General features: G+C 39.0%; 1 protein-coding gene across 2 annotated transcripts in view; it reads left to right on the forward strand.

The window, feature by feature from the left end:
• Window positions 1-13,599, forward strand: part of ARHGEF37 (Rho guanine nucleotide exchange factor 37) — a 36,847-nt gene that overhangs the window by 1,245 nt on the left and 22,003 nt on the right. Inside the window, exons 1-3 of one of the 2 annotated variants that reach the window (XM_006906385.3) lie at window positions 7-64; window positions 11,549-11,745; window positions 12,927-13,050. In XM_006906385.3, coding sequence (XP_006906447.1) covers window positions 11,560-11,745; window positions 12,927-13,050 — 310 coding nt within the window. In that variant the 5' untranslated portion in view covers window positions 7-64; window positions 11,549-11,559. Of the gene's footprint in view, window positions 1-6; window positions 65-11,548; window positions 11,746-12,926; window positions 13,051-13,599 lie in introns of those variants that run through there. The other variant, XM_025043152.1, reaches the window with a different exon arrangement.

Below are 13,599 nucleotides of genomic sequence, written 5' to 3' on the forward strand. Positions count from 1 at the left end.
GAGTGACTGAAGGCTGGCGCTCAGGCTGCCGGTTGCAGAGCAGCTGAAGGCAGCTGGGGAAGGAGTGAGTACCTGCTGTGAGTCCAGACAGCATCCTGGTGCCCCCAGCTGTGTGATCTTGGACACATAGCTCACTTTCTTCAAGGCCCAATTTTCCTTGTAAAATGGAGATAAGATTGGCCACTTCACCCTGCAGGCTATTGTTAGACTTAAGTATGAATGCTGAGTTTGGATCCTGGCACGTAGTAGGTGCTTAAGAAAAGTGCTGGCCCATGTAACACAGTGTGAATCACAGCTGTGCCAGTTGGAAAGGGTGACGATCTGGAGGAAATTGGGCTATACCTGAAATGAAATAAAACAAAATTTTAAAAATTAGAAACTTGCAAATACAAAGTCAACTCTGTTGTGACTTACAAATGGCAGTATCTACTTTGGTGACAGTAATCTAAATTAGAAAATACTTACTTAGAATGATGCACTACACTCAATAGTTGACCCAAGGTCAAATGCTGATGGTAGAAACCACCAGACACTCAAAAAATAATAATAAATAAATACAAAGAGAACACAAACAAAAAAGAAAACAAAACTACCAGACATTCTAACAAGGAGTTTATTGGGCCTCATTTGCCTCTTTTAAATGGAGCCAGCAGCTGTATAGTTTGTTTTTAAATGAGAAGAAAGAGGAAGACATACCTGTGCAAAACTCAGTCACCAGGTGACGGAAACTCAGCTCTGTTTCTGCCAGGGTACAGGAATTGCTAGCAGTTGGCTCACATCCCTCTTGGATCAGTGACTTGCTGTGGTAAACAGTGCCTTGACTGATTCTGCTCTAGATCAGATAAATGGCTTTTTATTTAACTGATGGGGGCGGGGGTGTCTTTGGGTGCTGCAACAGAAGCGAAATGACATTTGTTGACGTTGATTTTCCAAAACACATTGCTTGTTTACTGACAAGCTTAAGAATTTAAAAATCTGTGGATCCAAAATTGTGGGGACAGGGTCTGGGCATGCCTACTTATTCTATAAAAAGGACTGCTCTTACAAAATACTGTGTTTTCTCTTTTCACTACCATTTTAGGCCTTGCAAATAGAAATATGGCTTAGGGCAAATAGCTGCTCTTTAATTTGGGTTAAGATACATACTACCTGTATGGTGGGTTACATTCTTCTCCATGTATTTGTAAAAGGGGAGTTTTTCCTCAGAGAGAGGGGGTTGAGGTTGTGGAGAGAGAGAAAGGAGGAGGGAAGGAGGGAGAGAGAGAGAGAATATGAATGTGTGTGTTTGGGATTTGTCTTGTCCACTCTCTACTTCACTCTCAATCAGCCATTTCTCAACCCAAAGAAGTTCTTTTTTCTGCAAGCCCTGTGACTTTGGCAAGTTCCCTCTCTTTTTGGCTCTGTGGCCTGATTTCGTTTCACAGTAGCTCTGTTAGAAAGTTTTTTCTAATTTGACTTTTAGGTTGCAAACTTTAGGGACTCCATGGTACAGCATGGAGCAAACATGCTCATTCTCTCAGGCAAAGGCTCTCCCTTATTTGAAGGCAGCCTGTGTACCCTTTGTGTGTTTTCCCCTCCAGACTCACCACCTTCAATCCTCCAACCATTCCTATGGAGGACAAGTTTAAGAGCAGAAAATGGTCTTTAGACTGCTTGCATCAGAATCACCTAGGAGCTTGTTAAAATGCACCATTTCTGACCTACTGAGTCATAATCTTCCAGAGTAAGACAGAAATGTGCATGTCTGATAAGGGCTCCTGGTGATTCTTATGAACTTTTGGTTACTTATATGTGTGTTTGGGGGTGGGGATTGGTAGTGGGGGACTATTCATTCTTTGTAAATTTCTGTATTGTTTGTCTAGTTATATAATGAGCGAGAGCCTCTTTTTTAACTTCAACAAACAAACAACTCATGATGTCCAACAAAGATATATGGATAGCAAATAAGTACTTGAAAAGATGCTCAGGATCATTAATCATTGGGAAATGCATGTTAAAACCGCAATGAGATATCACTTCGTACCTATTGGGATGGCTAAAAAGACTGAATACACTAAGTGTTGATGAGGTTGTGTGGGAACTGGAACTCTTATACACTGTTGGTGGGAATGTAAAATGGCTCAAACACTTTTAAAAAGTTTGACATTTTCTTTAAAAGTTAAATATATACCTATAATGTGATCCAGACGTTTAATTCCTAGGTCCGACTTGACTGTAGTAGAAAAATGGAAAACAACCAATTGTTTATCCAGTGCATGGATAAACATACTATGGTATATGCATACAATAGAATACTGCTCAGCAATAAAAAGTAATGAACTATTGATACGTACTACAGCATGGATTGATCTCAAAATAAGTTTTCAAAAAGAAGCTAGACCAAAAAAGAAAAAAAAAAAAGAGTACATGCTATACAATTCCATTTATATAAAATTGAAGAGGCATTGCTATCTCTTACCTGACATCAAACTTTTGGTGGCTTCCAAGAGTTGTGTATGATCATATTAGTCTTATAATAGTGTCATTGGCAATTTGATCATGATTCTGCCAATGTCATTCATTCATTAATTCAACTGAGTACCCACTAAGTGCAAAATCTAGAGTAGACACTAGATAATGCGTTGATGAATAAAAGAGACATGATCCCTGCCCTTTTAGAGCTTATACTCTATTGAATGAAACAGCAAAACAAATAGATAAGAAAAATAACTATTGTGAGAATGGAGTGGTTCTTTGGAAGGAGGATGGGAGTCAGGGAGGAATTGTCTAGATTTTGAGCAGGGAAGCAAAGCAGTCAGTTTCATGTTTTTAAATGACCACATCCAGTCAGGAGGCTGTTGTCCTGGTCGAGGAGAAAGGTGGCAGAGGTTTAGATTCAGGTGGTCGTAGAGATAGAAAGTTGTACCAGTTTTTTGTCCATATTATTGACCTATTGCCTCTTCCCACCTCTAGCCTCTGTCACCACATCTTATTTCTTATTCGTAAGGATATTACAAGAGACTAACGTCAACACTTTGCTGGGTTAGTTACACTAAGCATGCAGCATTCCTTTGATCTACTGATCTAGTTAACTTGAAGTAAGGGAATGAAGATAGTCTGGCATGACCTGTCTGTTGTTCTTGTAACCTATGCTGGCTTCATGTGATCTCTGTTTCCCTTTCCAAGGGCTGACAGACCATCTGTTTTAATCAGGTGGCAGAAACGCAGCTCAGCGTGACTTATGTCAAAGCAGGATGGAGAATGAAAATGTTTTAGCCCGTGTAAAAAAAAATCCAAAGGAAATCGGATTCTATCATGGCTGGATTGAGTAATGCCATCAGGGCTCAGTCTCATGGTCTCTCCATCTCTCAGCTCCATTTCTTTGGCGTTAGCTGCATTCTCAGTCAGCCTCTGGTATATAGTTCTTCTTCTTATTATCATCGTGATTACCTGTTCTCGCCATCTGCTTGAGTATGACCAGCCAAGTATCCTTAGACAAGTTCTTCATCCATCTGATCCCTAGTAATGTTATCATTTCCAGTTTAACAGTAATAGTAACAAAAACAGCAGCTACTATAATTGAGAGCTTATGGTGTACCAAGCAGTCTGTTAGACACTTATAATATTATCTTATTATGAGGAAGGTTACATAATTATCCCAAGAAAGCCAGCTAATTGATTGCAGAATCAAAATTTGAAATCATGTTTTCTGGGCTCTGAACCTTCACAATGCCTCCTGCAGTCACTCTTCAGGGCTAAGAAGAGGAAAGCAAAGCCATCAAATAATGTGCCTGTTTCTTACTTTTTTCTGAACATGAATCCTACAATGTAGTTGGCAGTCATAGCAGGGGCAGAGCTGCGGGGTTCTTATAATTTTGTCCATCCCAGATCCTTCTGGGTTTGAGAGTCTTGGAAGCTCCATGTACAGGACCTTGCCCTCTGACTACTGTCAATATCTTTATAAGCCAGGCTCATTAGCCAGGATCCCCCTATGTGGCCACCCTTGTTTCTATAAGTGTTTCCTCCCTTTATTCTTCAATACAGTCCTGCTATCATGATGCTTGAACTTTACCTTTGACAGCCTTCCTTAATCCTTAGAGTCTCAGACCAGAGGTTTTGCTTCCTTTTTTTTTTTTTTCCTCTTAAATATTTAAATTGGCTTATCTCTAAAATCTGGGATGGGAAGATTATGGATGTTTAACTTTCCCTGCCAGTGACATCCTACTTTCTGAAAGTACTTTTAAGTTGATGGTTTCACTTTCCCTCACAGATCTGCTTACTTCCATTTCTCCAGTTCTTCTGATTGGTCAGAATTAGGTTCAAAGTATCATTTCCCCTTGTTACTTCTTCAGTCTTGAAAGGGAGGAAATAATCAGGATGTCCATAACATTTACTTTTAGAGGAATGAAAATCAGAGCAAATAACCAGATATTTTAAATGTCCTATTCTTATCGTAGAGCTGTTTTTTTCTTGACCTTTGTATCATCAGAATTCAGGTAGCCACTAATCTGTTCTTGGCATGAAGTAGCTACTCCAAAGATTTGTTGAGTGAATGTGTGAATGTCCAGATACCTCTGTGCCAGTGTGGACAGAGGAGAAGAGAGAGAAGAGAATTAACTGTTTTATCCTATCTGAAAGTCAGAAGCAATTGCTGTAGAACATTCAATAGAAACTTTTTTTTTAGAGCTGACTATGTGCTAGACTGATTTTAGTTCTTAATTGCCTATCACAAAGTATCAAAAAGATCTCAGGACTGAGCATAGACTGAACTATAAGGAAAGCCACATGTCCCCTAGTCCTTTCTCCAAGACAAACCTCCTTATCAGGCAAGACCAAGAAATGGAACTAGGGCACCCAGCCTGCTCTCCCAGGCTTTTAAGCTGCATTTGCCCTGAGAGTGTTGCAAAGATAGTGGATCATTAAGCTACATACTATTTTGTTTGTTTTTAACTTTTTATTTTGAAATAATTATAGATCAACATAAAGTTGCAAGGATAGTACAGATGGGTTCTGTGTACCTTTTACTAGCTTCTTTCAATGATTACATCTTATTTAAAGATAGCACAATATCAAAACCAGGAAATTGGCATCAGTATAATATATTTGCATGATTGTTCTATGCCATTTTATAACGTGTATATTTGTGTAACCATCACCTCAATTAATAGATCCATTCTATTACCACAAAGTTCCCACAGTGCCATTCTTTATAGTCACACCCATCTGCCCTCCGCCCTCATTCCTAATCAAGTGGCCACTAATCTGTTCTGTCACTATAATTTTGTATGTCATATAAATGGACTCACACAGTATGTAACCTGTTCAGATTGGTTTGTTTCAGACAGCACGATACCCTCAAGAACCATGCACATAGTTGCAACGTATCAATAGTTTATTCTTTCTTATTTCTGAGTGTTCAGTGATGTTGGATGTACCACAGTTTTTTGTTGTTTTTTTTTTAACCATTCACCTATTAAATTCACCTATTAAAACAACATTTTGATTTCAGTTTTGGGAAATTATAAATAAAGCTTCTATGAAGGTTCATGAACATATTTTTCTATGGACATAAGTTTTCTTTCTTTAGAATAGAAGCCCTAGGGTGTGATTGTGCTAGTAAGTGTATGTTTAGTTTTAAAAGAAACTGACAAACTATTTTCCAGAGTGACTGTGCCATTTTACATTCCCACCAGCAATGTATGAGAGTGCAGCTTCTTTGAAACCTTAACAGCAGAGAATATTTTTTTGATAACAGCTTTTTTGAAATATAATTCATATCATATAATTCACGTATTTAAAATATACAAATCAGGGTTTTTTAATATAGTCACTGAGTTGTGCAGCTGTCACCACAACAAATGTAGAACAATTTCATCATCCCCAAAAGAAACCGTGTACCCATTAGCCACCACACCCTAATCCCCTATCCCTTCAGCCTGGAAACCACTAATCTACTTTCTTTTTTTATAGATTTGCCTATTCTGGACAATTTATATAAGGAGAATCATAAAATAGGTGGTCTTTTGTGACTGACTTCTTTTACTTAGCATGTTTTCAAGATTCATTCATGTTGTAGCACATATCAGTACTTCATTCCTTTCATTGCCCCAAAATATATTATACTTTTAAAGACATAAAAGTGTGTTTTCTTCCATTACGTGGGCTATACACCAAGAAATAACAAAATGCTGCTACTGAGAGGTTTTGCCAGGCCTGCTTGGAGATCTAGATTGCAATTAACCCAAGTACAAATTAATGCTACTTTAAATATTTAGCAGTTCTTTATAAAGTATTTTAAGAGAGATGATGTTTAGGTAATGTGTATATATATATATATATTTTTTTTAGCAACAGTTGTGAGTAGTGGGCCCTGAGTAGCTCTCCTGAAATACCAATACCACTGGGATCTTTCTAGAGAAGCTGTGCACAGGGTGGCAAATGTCAGCGATTCGGGCCAGAGACAGGTCAGCAGACCACAGGCAGTGTTCAGGAGCTGAAATAGAGCTGTGCAACAGACAGAAGCGTTCCAGGATCTTTCTGGGCCCTTCGCTTTCTGAACAACCTCGCTTTCTCCAAACACTCAGTTTACAATTTATCTGATCCATGGGGTCGGTGCTTGTGACTCAGGACAGAAACTTCTACTGCTACTAGTAGATGCAAAAGGACCATTTATGTATGTAAACATGTAGTAATCATCAGTATCGTGAGGCACAGAGGAGGAACAAGATAAATTGGTGCTTATGTTGTCTCTAAGAGCTTAGTGTCTAGCCAAGAAGATGAGGCACGGCCCTAAATAATGTGAGAACAAGGTTGAATGGGATGTGTGCCACTTTAAATATTAGGAAATATTTTAACCATCCAGAAAAGAACAAAAAAACAGTGCAACAAATGCCCGTGACCTTATTGCCTGGCTCTGTTTAATTTGAACATTTTTGTCATATTTGCCTCAGTTTTTTTTTTTAAATAAATAAGACATCTCAGATGCTCAGCAATAAAAACTAATACATGCAACAACTTACATGAGTCTCCAGGGAATTATGCTGATTCAATAAAGTGAGTCCCAAACATACTTTATGATTTACGTACATTCTTGTACTGACAAGATTATAGAAATGGAGAACAGATTCCTTGTTGCCAGGGGTTAAGGATGGCATGGGGCGGGAGCCAAGCCAATGAAAAGTTCTATATCTTGACAGGATCAATGTCAGTCTCCTGGTTGTGATATTGTACCATAGTTTCGTATGAGAGAAAAATTGGTTAAAGGGTATATGTATTATTTCTTACAATTGCATGTGAGCCTATAATTAACTCAAAATTAAAAGTTAAAAAAAATGCCCCAGACACCAGTAAGTCCCCTTTGATACCTCCCCAATTCCGATCCTCTGCTACCTTTTCGAGAGGTCACTGTTGTCCTGAATTTATTATTAATATCTTCCATCAAAATTTTAATACCCATGCTACTGGTCTATGTATCTTAAACAATATCTAGCATTGTTTTTTATGGTTTAAACTTTAAAAAATAGTATCCTATGTACCCTTCTAGGACTTGGTTTTTGTTTTTTTCCTCTTTACAATGTTTTTGAGGATATCCATATTGATACGCAGATACATAATTTATTCATTTTCACTATGGTTCAGAATTCCATTACATGGCTACACCACAAGTTACTTTAGCTACTCTCCTTGGGACATTTAGGTTGTTTCTAATTTTATGTTATCATCAAAAGTGCAGCAGTGAACATTCTTGTGTGCATTCCTTGTGTATATGTGGAAGTTTCTCGAAGTAGGATATATTTAGGAGTGGAACTCCTTGGTGTGCGTTTTCAACTTTTCTAGAGATTACCAAATTGCTCTTTAGAGTGGTTGCAACGATTTATATTATCATATCAGTATACGAGACTTCTCATTCACCTACAATCTCACCAGCATTTTATTTTTATATTTTGCCAATCTGATGAGCATGAAATGGTTATCTTGTTGTGGTTTTAATTATTCACATTTGCCTAGTTACTAGTGAGTTGAGTGTCTTTTCATTTGTGTATTAAGCCATTTAAATTACTTCTCTTGTGAAATACATGTTCATAGTTGTGTCAATCAGGGTTTAGTTGGAGATAACACAAATCATTCTGTTTTAACCAGAAGGGGATTTAATAGAGGGTATTAGGATGCCTACCAAATTGGTGGAGAAGCTGGAAAAGCAGGTCACAGAATGGGTCTCTAGGAATGAGTCCCAGAGCAGTGCTACAGGAAAGGCCCTCCAATGGTGCGGCTATGCTTTGTAATAATCAGGAAACTGGAGAACTGGAAAACTACTGTTCTTGTTGCTGGCTTCAGGATTCCATGACTTGCTAAAAGTGTTGACTTCAGAACAATGCAGTACCTGCCCCACTAAATGGATACCTCAAGCACCCGCCTCTTCCTATTTAGCTCCGTTCTAAATTGGGGCTCATGTGAGACCATCTGATTGGTGAGACTGAAAACACATTTTGGAATCTTTGTTGCAAGGGAGTTTGAAAAGCTGTTTTAGCTCTCCAGTTTCAGCATTACAGCAACCGATAGGAGAAGGTTAACTTGACATTAAATGAACCCAACATTGCATCTACAACAACATTCTTTGTCTATTTTTCTTTTAGATGGCCTTGTTTTAATGGTTCATAGAAGTTCTTTATATAGTCTGCATACTTTTGCAGGTTATATTCATTACAGATATCTGCTGGTCTGAGGCCTCTCTTTTCCTTGTGATTGTAAAATTGTTAACAAACAGAACATTTCAATATTATTGTAGTCAGATTGATCAATCTTTATCAGTCTTTTCTTGTGGAGTTTATACATTTTATGTCTTATTGAAGAAATCCTTCTCATCTAAAGGACATAAAAATATTTCCCTATGTTTTCTAAGAATTTTAGAGTTTCACTTTTAACATTTAGGCCTTTAATACATTTGGAGTTTATTTGGGGTTTGATGTGGAAATGCATTTGTTTATTTTTCTATATTGGAAGCCAATTATCCCATGGACAGCCCTTTCCCAGTGACCTGTAATGGTACTATGTCATATATCAAGTTTCCATATTTACTATGGTCTATTTCTGGGCTCTGTAATCTGTTCCATTGATCTGTTTGCTCTCGTGTCAATACCATACTGCTTAATTATTATGGCTTTCAAAGAGATCTAGATATCTGGTAGGAGAGGTCCCTCCATCTTCAGAATTGCCTTAGCCGTTATTAACCTTTTACTCTTTCTTATATATTTTGGAATCATTTTATTATGGCCTACTGACAACAAAAACATAAAAAACCAAAAACACTCTATTGGAAGTTTCATTGGAATTGTATGGAATCGTAAAGAGAATTTTCATCTTTATGATACTGATTCTCCCTACCCATGAACATAGTATATCTCTACTTATTAGTTCTTAAAGGTATTTCAATAAAGTTTTAAAATTTTCTTCATGAAGATCATCTTGTACATCTTTTGTTAAATTGAGATATTTAGAAAGGAATATTTATTTTTATTATATTATTAAATCTTTTTATTATTATGTTGCTATCTTTCTTTAAATTATACTTTTAAATATTGTTGGCATATATCGGAATATGATTTTTTTTTTGAATATTGATCTCCAGCAAAACTGAGGAACTCATTTTTTCTTATATTTAGATTTTAGTTCATATCAAAGCTATAAAAGCATATAACTTAAGGGGATGGATCATTCTGCATTTGTTATGAGAAACAGAGACAGATAATTCTTCGATGTTTATTATGCAAAACAGCCTGTTCTCTTCTCATTCCTTCCTGCTCCAGTCACTACGAGGTAATTTTTTCTGTCATCTTCAGCTGATTATTTTAGTATTTACCTCCATGTCTTTAAATAGCATGCATGTACTGCCACTTGCTGAGCTTTCAGTTTAGGCATTGTTCTTTGACTTTCCACTATGGAAAATGGGGATTTAGCTAATTTTTTCTACTCTCCTATCACATATGTACAGCTTTTCCCTCTCCTATCCTCTCAATATAGTTATACATAATGTTAATTAGGTCACTTGCATTATTATGTGTGTTAATTCTATTTATAGCTGAGCCAGGTAGTAACCTATATTTTTTGTTATAAAAAAATTGTTATAACAATTATTTTGTGTCTTAGTTTTGTATATATATTATCTGTGTCATTACGGCAAAATAAACACCATATCCTCTACCTATTTAATAAGTCTGTTATCAAGACCTTCTAGTACCTTCTGACTCTAGTCCGGACTGTTTACTGTCTGCCTATTGCCAACAGCCAAACCTAGGATTCCCTGGGGATTTCCTCAGTCCCTCTCCCATATCAATTAGAACTTGAAGCTTAGTGAAGGCAGGACTGTGGTTAGGAATTTTCAGAGGAGACTTTCCCTCACTCAGGACCCGAGCCAAGATGGAGAAACGACTTGTCATCTTCTGTGTGGGTGGAGAGATGTTTTTTTCTGATCTGCCACTTCACCAGAGTCCTCGGCGTCCCAGTTCTAGGAAGGCGCTTGTCTCCTGATCCTGTCTGGCGCTAGCTCCCAAGTCCCTGGGTCACCACGCTTGGCAATGCCCTCTTCGCTGTCCAACGGATCCGCTTGGGCCACAGCTGCATCAGCTCAGCTGCTCCTGCTCTGGTTTTCGGTTCCCTCTGTTTTCAGTGCCCTGATTTCCTTTACTCTCTTGCAAGCCCTGCCTTGCAGTGAAAAGGAAGTTTGTTACAGCTGATCCAGCATTTCTAGGTGTTTTTCAGCAGGGAAGTTTTTCAGGCCATCTTGTCCACAGTATGGCCATTTGTACTTTTTAAACTTAGAGTTAAAGAAGAAAAGCGTATCTGGCTGGGAGGATCAGGTAAGGCCTTAAAGGAGAGGAATGTTGGAGGATAGAGACATGGGAGGGGCACAGCAGGTGCAAAAGCACAGAGGCAGGAAGTGACCATGCAGGTATGGAGAAAAGCATGCAACTCTCACTGGAATATGGCTGTGAAGGGAAAAATGAGGTTGGAGCAGCACCACGGAGCTGCAGGTGGCATCTCACAGCAGGGATTGCCACAGTCATAAGCTTTCTTTCAGGAAATTTAAACTGGAAGCATGTCCAGGATAAATAGGTGTGGGCGGGAGCAGGTGGGAGAGGGGTTTGGATTTGGAAGGATGATCCTGGAGCCTGTGGAAATAGCCCAGGTGACAAGTAGTAAGGTCTGAATAGAGTAGTGGCGGGGATAGGAGAGAACCTCTGAGAGAAAGGTAGAGAGAGAGAGACAGAGAGACAGACGAGAGAGACAGACAGAGACTCAGCTGAACCAGATGAAGAAATCTGGGTCAAGAGCTGGGGAAAATACAGAAGAAAAGCGAGGCAAGCACATTATCTAAATCCTGGGAAATGAATTTAAAATGTCAACAATTTTCTGAGCTTTGTTCTACTGCCCACAAACGCTAACACGCAGTTCATCTTGACTCTGAATGGAGCTAAAGATGTTTTTCGGTTGCTCGATGAATAGTGTCTTTGGATTAGAGACAGCACGTCCCAGTAGAGCTCCCGGAAATGAGCTGAATGTTTGCCTTCCCCAGAACCTGCTGACATGGCCGATCGTGAGGCTGATGAGCCATCCTCCAGGACAGGGAGTCCAGACCGGGAAAGTCAGGTCTCTGAGGACAGATGGTCACTCCATCAGAGGCTAGCCGTCAGGGAGCTGATTGACACAGAAGTCTCCTACGTGCACCTACTCCGGCTCTGTGCCTTGGACATTAGGAGCCGCCTGCAGCAGGTACTTGAGTTGGGGCCACACACAGCCTGTCTTTCTAGGGGCAAAAGTGGGTCCCAGGTTCCGACACCTCACATCTGTTCCTGAGGCAGCCTTATTGGAGGGGAAGGCATGGTGGTTGTGAAGTTCCTTGGATGTAATCCTCATACTTCCATTTATTGGTTATGAAACTTTCAGCAATGCCTAGGAAACTTAGTGTATTCATCTGCTAAATGGAAAAAGCAATAATCACCTCAAAGAAGTGAACTAATGGATGAAATAGCCCTTTATCAAGTTTAGAACAGATTGGTTAAAATGACCTACATTCTGTCTTATTTTGGGGGAGGGGACATGGAGAAGTTATCGCTCTGATGGGTTTCTAATGTAGTGTTCATATTTTATATCTCCCCCTCCCCCCCATTTCAGAAATTATACAGGTTCTCTACATAAAATTTCAAACATCCCCTAGCTTGGAAGCTCCATCAGGAGGAAGACTGTTTAGTTCAATATATCCCAGTGCTTGACCAAAAAATAATAGAATTCAATTAGCGTTTCTTGAATGAAGGAAATACTAAAGTAGATAATGTAAAAGGTAAAAAGTTCTCTCATATTTTACTTTCCGGAAATTAGGATTATTTTCCATAGGCATTAGACAAACAATATAGATTACTACTTATTTTCACAAAAATAAGAGCATATTCTAGATATTTTTCTATAGTTTTTCCCATTTAATCATGCATCTAGAACTATCTTCCTACAGATCTATCTCTTATATATGTCCATAAATAGATATCTTGCATCCTTTTAAACAATGGTACAGCCTGGTTAATAGGGGCTGGAGTTCAGAATACATCTCAAGGTCATGGTTGTAGGGGCCAAGTATGTCAGAGCTGGAAAGAAGTCCAGCTTCCCACATTTATATGACAATTAGGGAAACTGAGAGAAGAAAAATGATAGTTGGCAGCAGACGAGGATAAAACCCCAGCTCAACTTTCTTTCCATGCCAAGCACCCCATCTCTTCCTCTTTTCTTATAACATAATAGAAATACCTGATTTATAAAATGTCAAAGTCCACTGGGGCAGTCTACTCAAGAGTGATGGGCCCCCGTGGGTGTGAATGTTCTGGATGTTCTTCAAAGCCTGCAAAATCGAGTTACTTTTCTGACCTCCCAGTGACTTCCTGTGGCTTCTTTGTTCCTTCCAGCTGCCACAGGGAGATCTGGATGTCCTGTTCTCAAACATTGATGATATTATCAAGGTGAACAGCAAATTTCTTCAGGATCTGCAGGAGACAGACTCCAAGGAAGAAGAACAAGTACAGCTAATTGGTAAGCAAAAGACAAGGCAGCTGTCAGCCTTAGATTCCCGTGGAGTTGTCCTCAGCATGTGGTCATTGCAGAACTGTCTCCAGAGTTCTAGGGAAATGCAGCTTGATGGGAGTCTGTGTTTGGGATCCCTGAAACATAGTGTGTCAGCACTGGCAGGACCCTCAAATAATATCTGGTCCAACCCCATCACTTTACAAGATGGAGAATATGAATACTTAACATGTAGTAACCCTTTTCATTCTCACGACACCATTATTTATCGATTATTATTATCCTCGTCTTAATAAAGAAAAACCTGAGGCTCAGCGAGGTTAGGTAACTTTCCCAGGGTTACACAGCTCGACCAGGCAGAGTCAGGATTTGAACCCAGCCCTTTTAGATTCTAGAGCCCTAGCTCTTCACCATCTTGCCTCCTTTTCCCTTCTTTCTGACTAATCCCACCTAGAGGTAGAGTGCCCTTTAGATACTGGGAGTAACTTCATTGCTGCTATGATTTCTTTATAATCTGTGACTAGAGAAGGGCAAGAGGAAAAGATATAAGTCTCTGTT

The sequence above is a fragment of the Pteropus alecto genome, unplaced genomic scaffold (assembly GCF_000325575.1).
Source record: "Pteropus alecto unplaced genomic scaffold, ASM32557v1 scaffold40, whole genome shotgun sequence".
NCBI lineage: Eukaryota > Metazoa > Chordata > Mammalia > Chiroptera > Pteropodidae > Pteropus > Pteropus alecto.